General features: G+C 43.4%; 1 protein-coding gene across 2 annotated transcripts in view; it reads right to left on the reverse strand.

The window, feature by feature from the left end:
• Positions 1–7,987: 7,987 nt before the first annotated feature.
• NEDD9 (neural precursor cell expressed, developmentally down-regulated 9) overlaps positions 7,988–22,257 on the reverse strand; it is a 38,752-nt gene continuing 24,482 nt past the window's right edge. Inside the window, exons 3-7 of one of the 2 annotated variants that reach the window (XM_030481583.1) lie at positions 15,246–15,347; positions 14,039–14,140; positions 12,372–13,595; positions 11,954–12,043; positions 7,988–10,613 (exon numbers count right to left, since the gene is read on the reverse strand). In XM_030481583.1, the coding sequence (XP_030337443.1) occupies positions 10,104–10,613; positions 11,954–12,043; positions 12,372–13,595; positions 14,039–14,140; positions 15,246–15,347 (2,028 nt within the window). In that variant the 3' untranslated portion in view covers positions 7,988–10,103. The remainder of the gene's footprint in view (positions 10,614–11,953; positions 12,044–12,371; positions 13,596–14,038; positions 14,141–15,245; positions 15,348–22,257) is intronic. The other variant, XM_030481592.1, reaches the window with a different exon arrangement.

A 22,257-nucleotide genomic window follows, 5' to 3' on the forward strand; every position in this document is an offset into this window, starting at 1 on the left:
AGCCTGGTTCTAGTTTGGCCAAAAAAGCTGTGGGATGTGGAGTCCTGTGTCTAGGGGGACCTGTGCATTAGCTCTGTGGCACAGGAGGAACCCTGGGTTTTGCACTGTATAGCAAAGTGATCTCAAAATTCATCTGGCCAAGAAAGGAGGTCTTAAAAGTGCCAGGAGGGATCTGCTTTTCTTACCTCTCACGGTGCTCAAGAAAAAACCCCCTAACACACCACAGCAGCACTTCTTCAGGGTTACAAACACACTGTAACACTGAAATTAAGAAATTGGTTGGTTTTGTGATTTTTTTGGGTTTTTTTGGTTGGTTTGGTTGTTTTTTTCTTTTTCTGACAGAGATTTCCATGAGCAAATCCCAATTTCATAGGGTAATAAGAGGTATAGTCAAGGCAGTACTTCCTAACAGGTCAAATGATCGTGAGCACTTCGGAGAGTCAGGTGTGTGAGTTTACCCTGAACATACTCCATCTGCTCCTGTTAGAGTATGGAGCTATGTGCACCATGGCCTGATCCAATGGGCAGTTCTTACCTTCTTAGACGTTAGCAGGCTGATAGCTAGAGATGGTCGGAGAACAAAACCAATAGAATAGTGCACACACGCATCCTTTTAAACAAAAATGTCTCCAAAGTACAGAATGAAAAAGAAATCCTTTGTTTTACAAATGGCTGCCATGTTTACTGCTATGAATGACCAGCAATAAACCACCATTCAGTGCAGCACATGGGAAGGGATCACAGCCTTGCTTCCTTGCTTGCTTGCTTGCCTGCCTGCCTATGGTCTGGGATGCTCTGCACACTGAGCAGGGCCAGCAGAAATCAGAGCTGGGCTCTGCTTTTGGGCTTTGTGCTGCAGTCAGCACCCACCTGCCCTGTAGCTGATTTCACCCTGTGCAAGGAAGATGTGAAAAGCTAATTAGCTCCTACTTGTGCAAAAGGTAGTGTTTAGGAAGCCTTATTTTTCCCTTTTAATTTGTGTTCTCTATCTGAAATGCAAGGGCTAGAAGCTTATCAGGCCTGGACGACTCACTGCTGTGTGCATGGATTGGGCTTTAAAAATAGATGCATCTCAGCTGGTGATGGGGCCACAGCTGTTGCTTTTCTGTGCATAGAGCTTGTGCCTTCAGCTTTATATACATGGGAAGGAAGCAGTGCTGAGGAGTGGGAGCTTGCTGAAGTGCTTTTCTGGCTGTTTGTTCTGGGAAGCTATGGATGTATTCAGGTAGAAAACACTCTATTTCACTTTGGTACTTGATGGGTTTTTATTTAAATGGATGTTAAACTGAGCAATGTTCATAGGGCACGGAGGCTTTGTTCTCTGTTGCCTTGCCTGGAAGTAGAAGTTGGCATTTTCTGTTGAAGCTGTTCCTTGTTTGGTTGGCTGGATTGGTTGCTCCAAAGGCTTTGGTTTACTGTGGAAGAGATGCCACAGGCTCCTGTGCTACTGGTCCATTGTGGGACTCCAAGTAGAAAAAGGTATCTGTAGCTCTGTCCCTCTGACAAGTAGCTGATGGGATGTAATGACTCCACATGAAATACATGAATTGTGCGATTTACCCCTATGCTAGCACAATCTGGGGCAGGTTAATCTGCTGGAAAACTGTTCAACTGCAGGAGTCTGGGTTGCACGGTTATGGTCTGGTATTATCATGCTGGTCTGAAAGTGGGTGTGTTTTGTTTCCTCCAATAGTAGTGTTGTTGGTTTGTGGTACAGGAGCAGCTTGGGAGTATCTTGGTGCTTCCCTGTCTTGTTAACTGCTAATGAGCCCAAATACCTGACTGTTCGTTGCTGTGCTACCCCTGCAGTCCATTGCACCGGCAGTTCCTTGCTGATACAAGGCTTTGCTTGTATTAGTGGACAAAGCATTGAGAATAAGCTCTCTGAGAGTTTCTTCCTAAATATTGTGAAGTAAAACCCAAAAATGTGCAAACACTGTAAAGGTGAAAACTCATTCAGCTGGATGTACATGCTCCCTGAATAAGGTATGTATTGTTTGCAGTTGTTTCATCCTTGTCTCCATTTGGGGAAAAACAACAGACAAAAATGGGATGAGGCATAGGAACTGGTAGTGGAGGAGCAGAGTAAATGAAAAATAACTTTCACAAAACATTTATAACAAAAGAAAGAAATTCACTTTGTCAGAAAATAATTTTGAAACTCACACTTCAAAATTAAATGCTGTTCAACAGCATGACGCTCCTTTAGCCTTCCCTGGGGATTCAGCCCTTCCCCTACCAAAGGACATCTGCTCCAGATGCGCGGCTACTCAGCTCTGCATCTAGCACATGCTTTCCCTGGAAATGCATGTCTGAAACTGTGTATTATGCTTTTCTAGCAAGGCAAGGATGTATATAGGATTGTGTATTGGAAGGGAGCTAAACATCACCTGCACAACCATCTTTGCGACCCGAAGAATATCTGTCTGATTTTCCTGTCCTGACCCCTGTATTTCTCTGCCCTCATACAAGGAAGAGCAACCCAACCCAGAAATATCTTTAGGCTGGGAGCTCCAAAACAAGCCCGACATAACTGCCTGGACTCTGTGCTGCTATGAGGCCAGAGTTTATAAGGGAACTGCTGAGAGAACGGAGGCACAGAGGTGTGAGATACCTGCATGTCTAGCTTTTCCCTCGCACAGAGGAAATTTTGGTCAATGGGCCTTGAAAGTCAGGTCTGATCCCATAGCCCTGGAGGTGGCAGGACTGGGGGCAGCTTGGATGGGGGCTGTGACGTTCGCGGGCTCAGGCTTCAGGACTGCTCTGACTTGCTGAACCCTTGGGACCAATGCTTTGATGGTACCGAAACCATCTCCAGGCTTGATGGATGAGAGGGAGTCCAGGAGTTGCTAATGTGCTTTAGTGTGTTCTGGTTGTGACCTGAACCATGTTTGTGGCCACACCAAGTTTCAGGAGGCATGTGTTGGGGTCTGTGGGTAGGATTAATCCTCCTCAAAATTTAGGAGCCTATGATATGGCTATTTGCAGCTGAGCTACTTGTCTCAGCTGCTCTTGAAGAGCTAAGGTGACCTAATCATTGGAGCTGAGAGAGGGTTTTTTGCAACCAAAAGTAGACTTAATCATATGATTTGATCTCTATTCAGTTTGAAAGGGACCCTGAGGATATCTTGTATGCAAATGTCTTCAGGTAGACAAGAGGAATGGCATCTGGGTTGTCTCACACTGGGAGCAGAGATGGCCTAATTCAATATAGGGCAATTCTGAGCATCACCATCCCCATGGAGAAGAAAGGGAGTGAGAAAAAGGCTTTCTCATTTGTGTATCTCAGTGTCTTCAGCAGCTTTACTCCTTGGATGGAGCTATGGTTCTGTGTAATGCCCACATTTGTGGGATGTGAGGATTTCCACCTTAACTTCTCAGTGTGCAGAGGCAGCCCCTGCTGCTGCTGCTGCAGGATGCAAATGGTGGGTCCTGCATCCACCTCCTCCTGATGAGGTGCAGCCTTGCTCTGGGAATGTTCTTTTGGTCATTGTAGCACTACCTACGAAAGTGATTTAAGTTGCCAGCAGGGCTGTGTTCATTCCAAAAGCAAATCTGCAAGTGGACAGCCAACAGCTGTGTCTTGAGCAGTGGGGCCTGAAAATAACTGCAGGTCAATCACTGCAGAACACATGTGCTTTTTCTCATTTATCAAAAAATAATTTATTTTGAAATGTGGCATGAAGAAAAGCCAAGTAAGTCAACTTCCCCTATTGTGGAATACATGGTAATTACAGGTACCTGTTTCCAGCTCAAATCGCCTCCTGAGATAAAAGGCTTGTGGGTGGGCTGCTCCTACCATCCTTCATAAAAACAAAGCACAGGGTGAAAAAAACAGTAAAAGTCCATTCTTTCTTTTCGTGTTCATGGCCATTCACCCTTGTGGCTTTTTATCTTTGGGCTTAACTGGGAATAAAGGCAGACTTGAATCACTGCACAGGGAAATGCCCTGGAGCCTTCTAGCTGCACGAAAAGTTTGAAAACATACTTTGATTCCTCTCTGCGAGACAATCTAATGCCTGAGAAGGCTTTTATCTCCTCTTTCCCTTCCTCTCTACTCTCCTGTTTCACCTTTTTCTGCTTGTCCTTCACTGTAACCTTCATTTAACCACGCTTCAGCCTGCCTTTATATAAATAGCAGATGCTTCTGGGACATTGTTATTGCGCCTTCCTGGTTGGCAATGGTTTGGGTAGCCTTGGCTGCAGTGTTCAGCAAGATAAAGCTAGGGAAGTAGGAAGCTACGAAGTGCCTCTTGGATTTGGTTTCCTGCAGCTTTGCATCAAGGAAAGAGCTCTTATAATTTCTTCTGTAATTAAGTGAAGTTATAGGGAAGGAGAAACAAACCCCCCTGATCTCAGGGGACAAGCCCCCCACCAGCAGCAAGGTTCCTACATCCCTCCCTTGGCTGGTGAAGCTGATAGTCCGTGGCTGCGAGTGTGCGTGGAGCCAGGAATCGTGATTTCTGCTGGGGCTTGTGCTATGTGTAACCTCCTGGGAGCCCACTGCATGTGGAGGTGGCTGCTGAGGCAGCGCGTTGCACAAGAGCTGAGCTTTATATATCTCCTGTAGAGCCGATGCTTTGGGCTCCCCCATTCTGTTTGTGCTGTAGTCAGCCTGATCTGTTGAGCTGCTGCTCGGACAGAAGAAGATACCATCTTCAGCAGAGAAAAAGAAACCCCTGTCAGGTAGGCGGTGTGTATGCTGAACTGAAGAACAAACTTGTGAGGAGGTTACTATTGCAAGTCAAACCCCAGGAGAGGTGGGAAAGTCATGTTCCTCTCTGCATTGCCTCTGTGAGCATTTCACTTCTGCTCAGAAACCTACAGCAACTGTGAGCCAAGATCATGTTGCTGTAGAGACATGGGTTTATCAGGAGGCACAAGAAGCTTTTGTCTTGTCACTTCTTGCCATGGAACTGCCAACTCCTGATTTTCTGCTGCCCTGTAAGGCTAAAGAGGAGGGCTCTGCAACAGCCACCATTGTGCATGCCCAGCTGTTCCCTGATGGTTTGACATGAAATTTTACACTGAGGGTGGTGAGGCCCTGGCACAGGCTGCCCAGAGAAGCTGTGGCTGCCCCATCCCTGGCAGTGTTCAAGGCCAGGTCGGATGGGGCTTGGAGCAACCTGGTCTAGTGGAAGGCGTCCCTGCCCATGGCAGGGGGGTTGGAACTAGATGATCTTTAAGGTCCCTTCCAACCCAAACCATTCTATGATTCTATGAATCTTTCCTTGCTGATCCTTTGCTCTGGGAGGCCATCCTCAAGTGGTCCTAGCCACTGACCTGGAAGGTGGTGGGATGAAGAACGCCGTGCTCTGGACCCAGCAGCTCCCCAGAGACATAGAGCAATGCCATGGTAAAGCGCGTCCTCTGAGGTCAGGCTGCTGACTGGCTATTTCATGCCCTGCATAACTCACAGGCACTGAAGATTGTTTTTTGAATAGGGAACGATGCACTTGTTTCCTATGTGATTCCAACAGCTGCATGTCCAGCATGATCAGGCCTTGCTAGCAAAGTGAACCAAACTCAAAATTCAACTCTAATTTAATCAAAGTGAAATTGCCTGCGGGCAGTTCACTGGAGGGAAACTGAGGTCGTACAAGTTACTGAACCTGTGCTAGCCCTCTTGCTTGCTCCCAGGAAGTAAAGTTTCATGTCACTCCTGCTTTCCCTGAAGTCAGGAGGTTTATTATAAGGCTGGATGTTTCTTCTGCTGCCGTTCACTTTATCCACGTACTCTCAAGCCTGGATTAGATGTTTCTCCTGCTGCTCTTCACTGTGTCCAGGTACTCTCAAGCCTGGATTCAGTGTCCTCTTTGAGTCAGAGGAACTTCTGTGCACTAGATGTAACTGTACATTTACTCTGATGTTAAAAAGCCACACAGCTGTATCTGCAGCTCCTCAAACAGACAAAGCTTCTGGTTTTGGTGGAATTTGGGTACAAGTAGCAAAAATACAACTAGCAGAGAAAGGGCCCCTTGTGATTTAAGATTTAAGTATATGTTGCTTTTTGAAATGGCCAGCATAACAGGTTAAGATGAAATGAAATTAAATAGGCACATTTCAGAGTTGGGAGGAACGCTGGTGTCGTCCTCTGAGACTGACAAGACTCTGTCTTTGCCCTAGAAATATTCCTGTCTACATGTAGACTAATGCTATGAACATTGTGAGAAGAGAAGGGGGCAAGGGAGAGTGAAGAACCACCTTTGGAGTAAATCCTACGAGTTTCTAAAGCCTTTTGATTGAGACTGAGGTATGTTAAGATGAAGCTGGCAGCCCTGATACAGGGTTCAACAGGGAAAAGCTGGATTTGGAGCAGAACAGCTACAGATGCTCAGCTCATGGGCAGAGGGAAGGTGTTACCAGTGTAGCATCACTCTGAGGAGTGCTGGTAGTAGATGTGGGAGGGACATTTCTGAAATGCAGCCCAGATGCGCGTGTTGGGGAGTGCCAAACTCTCAAGTCTAACAGTGATGGGGGATGTGAAGATGCTGAGATGTAATCTAGCATCAGGCGATAGTGTGGGAGCTCAGTTTGCTTCACCCGTGTTGCGTTTGCTGGAGCAGCAGCCAGTGGGTTTGCCAAGGTTGCAGCAGTGCACAGCTGATGAAAACAGAAGCTCTGCAGCCCTGGTTTGCAAGAAATGGCAGAGGTAGCAGCAAGGGCTTGTGTGGTGTGGGGTGCAATTGTGTCCTGTGTCACGTATCAGTACGCATTGACAATTTCTCTAAAACCTGCCCATTTCAAGGGCAGCTTTTGTCTCTCCTCTTTCTCTCTCACTCACATCCTGAAAGAGAAAGGAAGTGGTTTTCTAATTAATATGAATTAGCAGTTACATAATGTCTGGAGTAAGGAGCCAAGTGTGTTCACGTTTGCCACTAGTGAGGCAGACTTCCACGCCGGACATCAGACAGTCATTTCACACTGGCCATCGACTTGGTTGCCAAACAGCAGCAGCTTCTTGGCAACTGCTTGGCTACACTGTGGCTGAGGGAGGAGAGTGAAGAGGCTCTGGTTTCTATTCTGAACCGTTTTGGTTGTCCAGCCTCTGCTTTGTTGTTAGTTGACCTTTTTAAATTTAGCAGAGGAACAGAATGGAGCACTTTCGGGAAGCAGCCATGCATCACCAGCTGCCCCCTTGTGAGGACACAACGAGACAAACCAGGCATGTTGCTCTCAAGGCTTGCTTTGTACTTGAACTCCCCAGCAGGAACATCTTTTACTGGCAGCCGAGAACTGGTGTAAGCACAGAGCCAGCCCCAGGCTCTTTCTCTGCTCCTTGCACACCCAGGGTGTTCGACAAGAGGTAGGGCAGTGCCTTGGCAGCAGTGAAATGGGACAGGAACTTTTGGGAAACACTCCATGATCCTTAGACACTTGGTGGTTTTGGACAGAACCCACACTCAGATAATGCTCAACTTGGCACGTAGTAGAAGAGGGGTGCTCTTACCATTGGGTTTGGGGGGGAATGATGGCTACACCAAGTAAAGTTGCTCTACTGGTTCCCTTGTGGATGATGGCTTTTCCAGTAAATGATGGAGTGGGGGAACAGGCCATAATGGGTGGACAGTCACATCTGTGTCCTGGCATCCCACCTTCTTGAGGGATTGTGTTGAGAGGAACAGCCCCATTCCAGTGCTGGTGCTATGGTGAGGAGGTTTGCGATGCAGCACGAACAGACACTGGGAATGGGGCAGGAGTGTGGCCCGGTGCACTGTAGACCCTGATGGTTGTGTTTCAGAGTTGATCCCTTGTGTAATCGAGTTGGATAAATGCTTCAACTGCTGCTTCTGCACTAGCAGAGAAACCATGCCTTCCTCTCATACCCTCAAGTTCTCATTTCACACTATAAGCACCGATCAGTGAAAAGATGGAAAGTAAACACCTTATTTTAGAATGGCTTCGATAATATTGCTGCTTGCTAATACTTCCTTTTAATATGCTTAGAGAACTCTGAAAACAAGAAAAAATAAAACCAAGTGTTGCCTTTTTTTATATAAAAAAGCTAGTCATTTAATCATTTTAAAATGACTCTCTACAAGGTAACAAACTGTAATACAGGCTTGCAATAAAGGTTCTCCTTTCAAAAGCACAAACTATCAACATAACCACTAAGCTTCAAAACACTTTTTCACTTTCTAATACTATACAGTGAAAAAACAAAAAGAATGGATAAGGAAATCCAAAAGAATCCCAAGCAACACTAGTACAAAACAGGTTCAGGAGATTGCCTTTTGGCAACTGGCTATTGGTTACCATTAGCATAACTGCCCTTTCTGGATGTTACACCAGAGCCAGGCCCTGGAGCTGATTCTGGGCCAGCTGAGGTTGTGCTGGCTTCTGCTGCCGTTCCAGGAGTGTTGGGCAGACTCTAGAAGTGTGACATTAAGATAGCTAAGAACAGTCTTCACTATGAAACAATACATTAAGGCTGCAAGATTTCATATGCTGCTGAAATGGTTTTGTTATCCAAGACAACAAATCCTGTTTCAGTAAGGCATGTGTTCGGATATGAACTAGGAAGTGAGAAGTTAGGCCAAAGTGCCTGGTTTTGAGGTCTACCAGTGATCCATTTGCTGATGTGAATGCTCAGAACGCATCAATGTGGGACTACCTTGAATTACTCAAGGACAGTAGTGTTTCTGCTTTATAAATGCCAGAATCGCCTGGAATTTACCTGAGCTATTGCTCACTTTGAAGTATTGCTTCTAGTCTGAGGGCCATGGGTAAATGGCGTTCTGTGATTTATTGTTAAGAGGTTCAAAAAAGGCAATGAAGACAAATAAGCCTACATGTGTTTTGGAACAGCCAGCATACACGACATTTCTAAAGCAGTCTACCAATCTGCTAACAATTTTTAAAAGTCTAAATTGAAAATTACTGGGTGGTATTGTGTGTACTTACTGATGGAATGGCCCCATTAAAAGAGGAGGTCATTTTTGGCAACAGTGTAGTGCAGAAGGACTAGCACCTATGCAACAGAATTTGTTAAAAAAAGCACCCAATAGCTGAATGGAAGTCAGAATTCCAACAGATGCAACTAATTCCCAAGAATGTGTCCTACAAAAATAAGTGCTATTTCTTCATTACATTGTGTATATGCTGTAGAGATGCTTATCTGTTATTTCAAATCAAGCTGATTTTTTTTCCATAGGAATTACAATTTGTATGTTAATCCCTCTGGAAGGGACTAGTATTTTGAGACGTTGCTCATCTGCAGCCTCAAAGATGAGATGAGTCCAACGGATCCTGGGATGCTCTCAGGATAACTCTTGAGTCCACGAACAGTAAAGCTTTTGAGCCTGTTAAATTTAATTGACAATGCATGGACATACAAGGTAAACATGTATGAATTTACCTTGCTGGGAATCCATCCACTTTCTGAAATCCCATGTTGCAGTTATTAGAAACGGTGAAATTTGAATGCCGTAAGATACTAAATATATACAATTCTGCCTTCTTCCTTAGAAAGTTCTGTTTCTTATATGCCCTAGAAAAGCTTTACTCCAAAATGCTGTACGCCTTGCTTGGAGTGTTGCTTGTTGCAGTTGTGCATATATGCCAGTCAGAATGATTGAATGCTGTACATAACAAAGTAACAGCAAGAAGAGAGTTAAATTTCATGGAATTAACCTATAGAAAGTAACTTCTAAGAAGGGAACAGAGTTCTATGAGAACCATTACACTTGCTTCGTGGATTGGTACAAGAAGGTTTCACAACCAAGTCCATGTGCCAAAATCAAGATGGAATGAAACAAGAGTGCAGCATCCAGTTAACAAATATACTGAGGAAACAGGCAGTATATACAAAAGATACACGCTGCTTACCTGACGCATAATCTTTAAGGTGCTTAACTGATGTTTTAGGGAACACAGCAACATATACATATATGCAGTGTATACAAATCTAAATGTGTATTAGAAACATAATACAGAACCAGATATATTCCCAGATCCCTGATTTCATTAGATTCTCTAACGCGTAAGAATGTATTTAAAATATTCCATTAAAAAATCTAAAAAAATAAATGATAACATTTACACAAAAATAGCTCTAGTTTGCTTTTCTGTTTTGCCGCTCATGGACTGGCCTCTACTGAGTTTCATACGGATGCCATTTGGACCAGCGAGAGTTTGAACAACTGTGCGTGATGAGACAGCTCTGTCACTTGGTCCACCATCTTCTGCAGTGCTGCTGTGTTCGGGTAATGCAACGCAGCCGTCTTGGTAGCCAGAACCACGCTCCTCAGAAGTTCACACAGCTGGTTGCTGGAGTTCATCACTTTGTTGCGTATGTCCTGAGTCGTCACTTGTCTCGTGAGCATGTCCCCAATGAACACAAGTTTGTGAGCGCTCAAAATGACGAATTTGCTGTGAGCCACGAAGATCCGGGGGGGCTGAGAAGCGTTGACGCAACTGAAAAAGGCGTCGATGGCGTTTAGGAGGGAATTGAAGTGAGTCTCACATTGGTCAGAATAGAACAAAAGCAGCTGGCTGTCACGGGAGGTGGCAGTGCTGTTTGCAGTCTGGAGAGCTTGAGGTGGCTTCCATTTTGAGATGTCATTCTCTACTGGCTTTGTGATCTCTTGCTCCAGACGTTGGAACTGATTGATCTGAAAGGCAAATTAAAAGGCTCTCTTCAAAGAATATTCACATAAGATGTTGTGTTATGTATTACAGTTTCATCTTATGCCTCAGGACATCCCTGAGTATCCTAGACTGACCTGTGCTAAATAAAAAGTAGTATATATGTTTTCTAAGATCTTTTATTTTGGAGAGTGAGGGGTAATCAAGTGCTTTGGTTACCATAAATCCAAATACACAGAGTTCAGATGAGAAAAAACGTCTAAAATACTTTATTTGCATAAAAAAAACCAAAGCATAAAACCTCCTGAATTTACAGACTGCTGCTCACTTGTAATGTTCTGAAATCACAAGTGAGAGAGATGGATCCAAGTGGCAACGACTCCTACACAATCTTTAAAAAGCTGCCATCTCTGTGGGATTTTGAGATGACAAACGTTTAACTCTCACCTCTGCATTGCTTGTACAATTTTCTGCCATACAACATGGCAACAACATATTGAAGAATTAATATGAGGGCAATGTGATAGCTCTCAATCTTACATGACCTACTTTTTAGCATTTAAAATGATGTTAAGCACAGTATTTAAGTTCATGATATTGATATTCACTGAACAGATGTGCAGCCAGCACATGTATTCAGTGTGGTGCACTGATTAAGGCACTGGATTGCAGGTCAGGAAAGCCAAGTTCTCCAGCTGGCTTTGTGACTGACCCACTGTGAGACATTGCAGAAGTCTGTTTCTCCTCTGTGGTAAACTGTTGAGACATAGTCTCAAATTAGTCTCTTAAATTGAGATGTTTGGAAACTGTTTTCAAGGGGAAGGGTAATTCCTGCCATAAGAAATGTTTTAAACAGAGAGTTGTAGCTGTGCTTCCACTCAATTACGAAGTGGCAACAAGGAAATGACAAGGGCAGAGATGCTGATCTTCACAATGGCTACTCTGTGGTTAATACTTAAGATTTCTTTGTCATAAGGAAATAAGGAATTGTTGACAGAGATGTACAGGGCCAGGAAGGTGCTAAAATCTTGGTGCTCACCATTTCCCATTTGGAGCATGACAGTGTGTGTCCTTATCCTTTGCATTGATAATCCATTAGTGGTAGAGCCTGACTGGTACAAATCCCACTTCAAAAGAAACTAACCACGAGCTGCTGTTTAGCCAAGACCTAATACCTGCCGTCTTCACCATCTAGCACCTGGGACTTTCCAACTGCATGTGCTGGCACTCATGCACACCTCACAGCCATGACGCTAGTGGCTGCTCACTGCTGAGGGAAGGGCCCCTCCTGCTTTATTTGACTCACATGCCTTATGTGCAAGGAACACTGCATTTTAAAGTTGCTATTGCACCCAAGCAAACATACCTGATGGTGCTCGAGCTCCATTTTGCTCTGCTTCATGATATTTTCCTTTTCCAGCAGCTCCTTCTGTTGCCTTTCAAACTCTTCTTTCCCCTGTTTTGCATAACATAAAACACTGTCAAATCAAAACCGCTGCTGAGCTAAATGACAACTCATAGATCAAATAACAGGCTTCTTTGTATTGGCTTTTTCACTGGTAGTGCACCACTAAGAGTACAAAGAAAAGGATTGTGTGGCAGAGCAAAAGGCTATCACTATCGTGTATCCAACAGCCCTATTCGAGAGGAAGTGTTTGCCCTGCTGAAATTACTCTTCAATATGCATTAGCATGATGATCTGATTGCTGCTTTCCCGCAAACACAGGAAACCACAGACAACTCTGAGTTGGCCTTGTGCAGAACAAGACATTGGGTTTACCTACCTGCAGGTGAACATAATCGTAGTCATCCATCCAGCTCTTTTCCGAGCTCTCACTGGTAGCATTGTGAGGGTGCTGACCTTTACTCAGGAGTGGAGGAAGGGAAGTGCAGTGGTTCTGTGCTTTTTCTCCGTGATGCTGCATAGGAGGATTATCATAGACATAGTCAGGAGTGTTTGAGATATTCTCTGGCACGTTTTTGAAACGTGAGCTGCTCGGTGCCTGTCTGAAGAGCACCTCTGCATTGACACTGATGGTAGTGGTCAGTTGCTTGGCATCATCTGGGACTGTCCTCGCCACCATAACAAACCGATCCAGGTCATCACACTTGTTCTGCAGTCTATTGACAGCTAAAACATTCAAAGACCAGTGGTAGCTGTTCAAGTCGTGACTGGTTTGGGTAAGGATCTGGTGAGAGTCCTCCAGCCTTTGCACCTCCCTCCTCATTTTGTTAAGGAGGCTGAACTCGGACAGGCAGGAAGCATTGGCTGCTGATCCTTTCGCAAACTGGAGGTACTCCAACAGTGACTGCTCTACCTTATCCACAGCAGTGTGAATTTCATTGATGTGTTTCTCCATATATCCGTAAGATCGCCAGTCTGCTGTAACAAAAGCCATAAGGTTATTGACAGCTGTCTCCACCATCTGCTGGAGATGATAAAGTCTCTCTATAGCAGTGTCTGGATCAAGGATTAATCTTTTGTCCTGTGCAGTCGATGCTGAGAAAGAAGAGTCTTTTGATGTTGTTGAAGATGTGGACATGTTACTCCTTGTGCTTCCTGTGCTGGAGAAAGACAACCTATTTATCCCATCAGTCACATCCTGTAAGCCTTTAGTGTCTTGGAGGACTGGTGGTGGCACATCATATACACCTTCTCTTCCTTCTGGGATGAGACTTTCGTTGAGCCCTGTCTGTTGTCCTGGGAATGCAACTCCCCTTGGGGTATCATAAACATCTTTTTGAGGTGCAATCTGCTGTCCAAGAAAATGGTTTTGATGGTTCATAGGGAAGTCATAAACGCCATGTTTCTGTGGCACTCCATCTGGCAATAAAAGGCTCTCAGGAGGAAATTTATTAAGTTCTTTTCCAGTTGCTTTGGTGATGGGAGGAGGAATATCATATACTCCTTCTGGTCTTGCACTGTGGCCCACTGCAGATGAAAAATCCTGCACATTTTCTCTCAGGCCTGTATCATCTCGGCATGCAGATGGATGTGTAGCATAGACCTGAATCATAGAAAGCAAACCATGAAACCTTTGGCTAGAATAGTAAAGTATTTTATGTCTTCCACATGGCCTATAAAATGGTGGGATGGAAGATCTGCCATTGACTTTCATGGAATTCAGTTACTTATTCTGAGTTTGAGCATCCGTTTTAGTATCTCACTTTTAACATTCACCTTGCTGCAAATTCTCATTAGCAGCAAAATCCAAAAAGGCAGCATGCTGCCACAAAGATAATTTAGGTCTAATTATCAATTCACACTCCATAACGTTAATAATGTTGACGCAGTGATTCACTTTACCAGTTTTAACAGTTTAAAAACCCAAGGAAACCTTTGAAGTACCGAATCTCCTTTTCCTTCAGGAGCATACATGAACTCTTCTGTATACGTGTTTTTGGTCAGACATGAAAGTACAGGATCTTGTGGAAACAGCATAATACTTACCACTTTGGCAGGTGGTATGTCATAGACTCCTAAAGCTTTTGCTTCTCCCATGGGAACTGGAAGTGCAGGCCCCTTAATTGATGTGGGGGGAATGTCATATATCTAAAGAAAGAATAAATTTGTTACAGAAAAAAGTCACCTCAGGAAAGCTCTAATCTCAGACGAGTTTTCTTGGTTTCTGTGTTTCCTCTTAAGCGCCTTCAACTTTGTTTCATATGGGAGAGCTGCTTGGATGTGCCTCGTATTTTGGACAGTTGGGAGGAATGCACTTAGCTAAGTCCCCTCTGGGCAATTGTGTGGACATCAGGTTGGAGAGGTGAAGTCACAGCTGACTTCCATCCTGAGAGTTTAAATCATGGCCAGTCTATTACAGATACCTGTTGGGGTGAACAGGGGAGCAGTATACTCATGTGAGCAGAACTGATCACACTCTTACCGACAGAGATTTAGAGGGGTTGAGGAATATGCTTGTACTAGTACACACTAAGCTCTGTGAAACTAAGACTGTTCCTATTAGCATCACCCAACTGCTTTACTGGGTGCAGTGTAAGCTGCTGCTAGCAGAGAGTGCAGCTGTCAGATGTTTCAAGTGTCCCACTTGGTGACATGTCCTACCCTACGGTGGGTTCTGCGTGAGGTCTAAGGCCGCTGTCTGAATGTCTCTTAACCCAGAATTCCCAGCAGTTCCAGTCATTCATTGTCAGTTTGTGTTATGTACTAATAGGCTTCAGCATTGTTCCCGAGAGGAGCAGTCTTGAGGACTGAATGCTAAGGGTGTTCCCCTGAACAAAGATGTATTTCAAGTTCAGTTACATGGTGCAGTAGATATGTGATGAAAAAAACTCCCTGCATAGCAGCTGTTCATCTAGGCGATGATTTTACCCTTACTGAGTGAATTACTGTCAACTAACAACAAAGTAAGGGGAAAAAAAGTGTTCCCAGGCAGCAAGTTTATTCTGTTTAGATACACTCTTTGATCAAAACACAGAGAACAAATGGGATTTTCATGTTTGGTGTGCTGCCAAATCTTAGTCAACATCAAATACAACTTTGAAATACTTCTGTGCTCTGTGAATGAGCCACAGCATTTAATTAAAACATATTTTCTTTCTGAAATGAGAGAACTTGCTTTGCTCATAAACTTCTGGTAAACATTCATCACCTTTTGTGCCCCGTCAGTGCTGTTGGCAGTTTTATTGGTACCTACCCCTTGGAGAGGGCGAACGGGGGGGATATCGTAGGTGTCCTTCTGGTATTTGGAAGGGAATTCATAAACATAACCTTGTCCTGACCTGACTGGAGTTATTACCTGTGGGATAAAAGAAAAAGAGGAAACATAAGTCTCTGAGGATCTTGCCATGTTCTCTCTGTAACTACACAGGGTATAAACAATCCAGTACTATCAACATTCATGTTTTATGTGACAATGTTAGTGACACAAGTCTACATATATTTCTGACAGTCGAATGCTGCAAAATGACTGTTACAAGCTACAAATGCACCATCTTTTCCTTCCAGACCAGTTCTGACACGGCTGCTTGCAAGGGCTACAGTATCTTCTATTTGTCATGCACAGATTCCCCAGCAGGTCTGAAAGAGCTTGGTCCCTTCTTCCCACTAACCGCCCATGACCACAGACCACATGAGGCGACAGTCGCATCAGTCACTGAGATAAGGGCTATGCACACGCATCATGATCCTACTGAGGTGTTGAGTGTCCCACTTACTGATAGAGTTGTAAAATACTATACTCAGGCTCTGTGAGTCTACCTCTTTGCTTGTGGAGGTATTTCCCACCTACTCCAGCAGGACATCTTGTGTTCCTGTGCTCCATAACACAACATCCTGAATAACTGAGTGTGAGCTGTGGCTTGGAAATTCTTTGCATGGAAAGGCTATGCTTAAGCCTTCCAAAGCAGGACATTCAATTTTGCTGTCTCTGTTTGGTTTGTCTATATTAGTGGCTAAGAGATAGGAAATATTAAGCCATTCTTGAAGTATATAATGCAAAAAGAGCTTCTGGAAAAGAAAAAGGTTAGAGTTCAATTTTTTTTTTTTACATTTTCTAAACCATTAACTACCACAGTGACTTCAAATAAAATTTGGTGAAAAATAAATACCTTATGTGTTGGACACAATCTGCATGGCAGAGTTTCAGTATGGTGTGGTATAGAAGAAATGTTACCTAACCCCAAGAGCGAGCTGTGTTTATAGTGGAAATGCTGACATCTTAACCTCTGCCTGTGCTATTTAGCTCTAACAAAAAACATAAATACTGTAACCCAAAGGCATAAAATGGCAAATTATATAGGCCCGTACAAGATGTGTCTTTTTAGCCAGCTGAAGAGTATTCTGTACCAGAGCTACCTAACTGTCTTTAGAAATGTATGCAAGACGTACAATAAGAGTTTCTGCCCAAATATGCAATAAAGATCCTGTAATAGTTTTTGCTGTAGGGAATCCTAGCATCCTGGCCAGATTTCACGCTGAGTTTTGCTTCACTTGAGGTCTGCAGGGAAAGTCCTTGATGCTAACCCGCTACCTCCTCTCTGCTATGTTAACAGCACAGGCTTTTTTCTTCTTTTTACTTGCTGCCCAAATATTGCTGTGTGGTCTCTGCCCCTGTACTGTGAAGCAACCACTTGATTTCCCTCCCTGAGATGACTGCCATTCCAGTATGCAGTACATATACTGATTCAACGCGAGCAGCCCAAGGCAGTGCACGTGGCAGTGCCAGCCACTGTGTTCACTGCATGTGCTTTAGGAGAGGAAGGAGCATCTGTGCGTGGCAGGCAGGGAAGACAGTGGTCTTCACTGCTGCTTTTCCTTGAATTAGCATCAGAGGACAGGAACTGGAAGCAGTGTGGCCTCCAGAGCACCAGGTCAGTTTGCTGCCCATGAGAGAACTCTGGTTGGATTGGCTGTTAATAGGTTAATAGGGTTTACATACGCACAAGCTTTTTAAAAAGAATCTAAAAATGTACTGAATTTATGACAGGCCATTCCTCTCCCACAGAGTCATCCTCTGCATTGTAAAAGGTACCTACAGATAAAACTTGTAAGAAAGTTATTTCTTAAATTACTGGAAGCTGCCCATAATGAATCATACCAGAGATTATCCCTCCCAGGCCACTCTCACGTAATACTGGGATTATTTTGTTTGCCTGAGAAACTTGTAACTTATATCAACATTGCTTCCTCATGCTTTTCTGCCAGCGAAGGCTAGTGATCAGACTAGCACAGACTGCTGTATACTTTTTGCACACGCCTCCCCAGGTGAGGAACAGAAGGATTTGGTTTTAAGCAATGTTTACTCAGAGGTTCCTTCAAGGGGCTCCAAAACTACAACCGTGGTGTTTCTTCAATAACGAGTCACTGGGTGTTTAAAAATGATCCTCCCGGACAACCGACCATGCACAGTAAATACAGAGGGCTGTTCCCTGGGTAGCCCATCTCTGCTGACTGTTCTGCTACTGTGAACACTGGCATTAGGCTGCTTGCTAACACTCTGGGAAACTGCTTGACCATCCCAAAGGAAAAAAAAAAACAACAGACTGTTCATGGCGGGCAGTCAGCCCTGGAAGCAGGGAGGACCAGTGACCACCGCAGTCTGGCTCTGCTTTACCTGCCAATTGTTGCCTAGCTGGACAGGCAGGAGTCAGGCTGTGTCAGGCTCCAAACAGACACGTATTGGTCCCTCAGACTGAAATCTTTATAAACCCTTGCTCTGTTGTGGTCTACTCCAGAAGCAGAACTCTATTGTAAATCCAGAGCAGGAGTAAAATTTGACCAGATCTCCTCCAGGCTTCAGACGTGGGATGCTTCTTACAGTCCTGCCCATGGAAGCAATGTATGACACCTCTGCAGAAGCCTTATGGCACCTCAGTTCTCCAAGGCTTGCACAGCACTTTACACAAGCTCAGCAATAACTGTCCTTCCCATCTCATGCCTAAATTCATTCAGGATAAAAGACACCACCACTCTCCTTGCTCAAAGAATTAATTTCCATGAGCAAACTCAAAAGAAAAGTCACAGGCCTCTAACATAAAATAGGGAGCTGATCTGAGCAGCACTGGTAACAAGGCAAAGAATCACAGAAAGTTGGAAAACACCTTTAAGATCATGGAGTCCAACCACAAACCTAACACTGCCAAGTCCACCACTAAACCATGTCCCTAAGCACGCACAAGTAAAACCACTTGCTCTTGTTGTTATAGGTAAACACGATACTTTGCTTTTGCAGAAAGAAGCCCTGGTGGCAAAGCAGATGATAGCCTTACATCATGGAACCTGGAACATTCATGGAAGAGAAGCTCTGCACACACCCAGTATTTATAGAGAGATCCTCCCTCAGTCTGCATACAGCAGTATCATGCAGCTGCAGTTATTCTTGTGGCTCATCCTTAGAGACCTTTCCCATTTTTCAAAAAAGGCTGACATACCAGTTGCCATATGAAACGTTTCCAGTGCTACAAGGCTGCTGTTTTTATTTACTGTGCTGTGATACAATCCTAAATAACCACACTAAACCTAGACTGGCCAGACCAAAGAAGCTGGTTTCAGTCACCACTGCAGGACTTTTTTTATCTTGTATCTTTCTGTCTTTCCTGAGTTGCAAATCCAAAGTAGTGGTCAAGCAGGGTCACTCCTTTATTTGGGTGTTTCTGGCTGTTGTCAAAGGAAGTGAGAGATTAAAATGCAAAGTGCCTGATTCTGGGTATTCACCATGAGTACAGCCTGCCTACATGGGTGACTGCGGACAGAAGACCTGACCAGTCTGCAGGGCTGCACTTAGCAGTGCACTCTACTTAAGGCGGCATTTATTTTCCAAATAAGAATGCATCAGAGGCTTTTATGTTTCCTCCTTTTTAGTCTTCTGAAAAAGCTATATGAAAGACAGAAAATACAACTTTAGGAAACTCAACAACAACCAAGGTTTGCTGATAGCATGAAAGACAGCTTTTTTTCTCACAATCACTCAAGTACATTTTCCTGTATGGAGGATTATTACCCAGTAACAACATGTTCTGAGCAATTTCATCATAAAATCCTCTACAAATGCTAATCTGGTCTGCACTGCATACAAGAAAGTTTCCTCCATTTACCTCCACCCCTCCTCCCTTCCAGCTCTTTTCATTAGGTTAAACATGCCTCTGGACTGCTTGTTCCTAGTCAATTCAGAACAGAAGCAGCTCATCACCAAAACATACCTTGAGTGAAGGTTTTGTAGCAGCAATTAAAAGAATACTCATGCTACCGGCAAAGTGAAAATGGGAAGCATGTTCTGACTCTCATGTCCCCAAGACATGTGGTCGCACTGCTCTTCTATATGAGGAAGAGAGAGATAGCTGGATAGGTGAAATAAGAAAGTTACCAAAGCTGGTATTTTCAGAAGTAACTCTTGATTTTGGATAGTCAATCATGAATATATTAAATGAGCTTGCTGCTTCTGAATTGGATGCTCAGCCCTTTGGCGGCATTGTTGAACCATTTTTGTATGGGTTTGAATGTTTGATGGCAGTTTAGTTTTGAAGATGGGCTTCAGAAAGAAGTAGGTGGCTGCAAAAGAAAAGTTCTCCTTATCCCATTTCTGGAACAGGGATGGCAGACCCATCTGGTACTCAGGAATTTATTTCCTAACAAATGTCACTGAACTGCAGAACTCATGAGGAGTCTTTTTCCTTTTACCTCTTCTCTTTTAAGAATGCCTGTGGTCATCTGAGCTTAAATAATCCTGCATTTCAAACCAGCAATTTTCCTTGTTTACGCACTGAAGGAAACAGATGGTCTTCCCACAAACTATCTAGCCCAACATTCTCAAAACATTGTTAACCACTTAATCCGTGCAGAGCAGCTAACAGGCACCAGGTTTGGCTCTGCTGAAACATGTAATGAGGCTACTTCAAACTCCAGTACTGCAAAACAAAGACAGTTGAGAATAAAGTTTGTTCTGTTCCTGTTGAAGATGATGCTCTTCCAAAAGCAATTACTTGGGTCTTTTCCATGCCAATGGCATGTTCCTAACCAAGAATAAGTGCTGAATATGCATGTACTTCGCAAAATATTCAGTCCTGTGGGTCATTAAATTCTTTTTCCTTAAACATATGGAAAAAAATCCTGTTCTACTTTTTCTAGGATTAAAATGGACATTAGGCGGCAACAGAAAACATTCCTAAGGCAGCAATAAGACACTTCTCATGCTTATGGCAGATGTACAACACTGTAGTTTACATTGTTTAACAAGGACAAAAAGTGAATAAACTCCTAGGCTCATAACGAAAATTAAAAAGCCAGAGAGAATATGGGAAAATTATAAAAGAGAGAGAATTAGGGGAAAAAACCCTAATCCCTACTCTCTTGAACTCCTAGTCCTTTGGAAGACAGTAGCAGAAGCCATTGAATGACGCTGGATCAAGCAGTGAACCATCTCTTGGACCCTCTTTCTGTTTTGCTGCATATACTTAGGAACTGTGTCTCCTTAAATGCCTTTTTGGGGGTAAAGGTTCTGTGGCTAAGATGAACTGCAAGAAGGTTGTGTTAAAGAACAGTCTCTAAGGTAATCATGGTATTTGAACCTGGCCCACTGGCTAAAACTCCAGCCTTTTTACAGTAAGCACATAGTGTTTCCTCTCCTGTATTTTGCAGGCTGCATCAAGATTTCCAGTGACTGATTATGAATTTCCTGGCAGTAATACCTTTTGTATCACTTAGTATTGTCTATTGTAAAAAAAAAAGCAAAAATGTTTTTATGAAGCAGTAGCCTTATTTACTATATACAGTAACATACAACATGTTTCCTAGCTGTTAGTGAGTAAAGGTTGGGGTTTCATTCTCACGCGTGCTAAGGATACTTGTTTTTATAAATGTTTGGTTTTGTAAGTTGCTGTCGGTTTTAGGATTATGAAATCATAACACTTCAAATAATGTATGAACATTGGGCCACTATAAAATGTTCTATTATTTTCTGCCAAAACTGAACCACTGGAGAGCTTTTGATCAAGGTTCATAAGTTGAAAGAGAGGGGAGGAAGCCTGCAGAGGCATTTCTTCTAATGTACTAGGCTTGTAGCTGCAGCTATAAGTTGTTTCTAACACTAAGAACCCAAATGTTTCTGCAAAGCAAGAGGAAATCAACAAAAATGTATTTTCTTTCCTGGGCTGAGTAAGTTATCAGCTCTACTATGTAGCGGAAAGAAATGTGGTATCAATGCACACAGTGACACTGCCACTTTTGATTGGGTGCTCACCAGTGAATTTTCTGAGAAGTAAAACTCAGATGTGTGAAGATAAGTACATGTGACAAATACTACCCTGATACAGGACTGATTTATTTCTTGATATTGCTTCCATCTTCAAAATACCTGCTTATTTTCTCCTACTCTTTTTGTCCATTTGTTGTCCAAGACCTGTACCTATGAAGATCTGCTTTTCTGCTGTGATTGTATGTGCTTTCAGGTTTAAAGCATGTCCAGATGTCACCAATTCATGGTGTGTTAAAAATGCTTAACTTTGCAGGCTCAGGGATTTAAACAGAAACTTTTAAGTGTGGCTATGAAGTGCCTCACCAGTGTATGCCCAGTCTTAAAAAATGTCCCTGTGGTATTGTACTGCAAATAACAAGAAGTAATTAAAATGGGTGTTACGCTTTCCTTCTTTTGAGGTCATATTATTTCAACCAGATTTATGCAAGTTTTGGGTTGTGAGTCTTGAAGATGCAGAGCAGATGTTGTGAAACAGATTTAAAATCAAAAAGGTGAAATCACAAGCTGCCCTTCATTCCAACCCTCAACTGCTGATGACAAGGGCATAGCCAACTGCTTTGCAACCAGCCTAATCCTGACTTTTTAACTTCTGTTGTGACCTTTTCCATTAACCAGACACAAAAGCAGGTTCGTTACACTATTTTTCTGGGTTTTATTTTTCCTAAATCTAAAGGATTTTTGTTGTCTTTCTAAACAACTTGTTTTAACCTATGTAGTTACATAAATGACCTAAGCCCTGACGAGCATAAAATGACAGGGCTGTATTAAGCGTACTGAATGGTGCTGACTTGCATCAGCTGTAGTTTTGGATTATAATGTTGCATTTCTGCTTGTTGCTCGTGTTCATAATCACAAACTAAATGCAGATACTTCACAGAACTTACTGAATGAGCAATAAGGGGCACATAAAAGCTTAACAGTCTTGTCACTGACAAGATTTTACTGTTTGTTTTGTTTT

This window comes from Strigops habroptila, chromosome 1 (genome assembly GCF_004027225.2).
Source record: "Strigops habroptila isolate Jane chromosome 1, bStrHab1.2.pri, whole genome shotgun sequence".
Taxonomy (NCBI): domain Eukaryota; kingdom Metazoa; phylum Chordata; class Aves; order Psittaciformes; family Psittacidae; genus Strigops; species Strigops habroptila.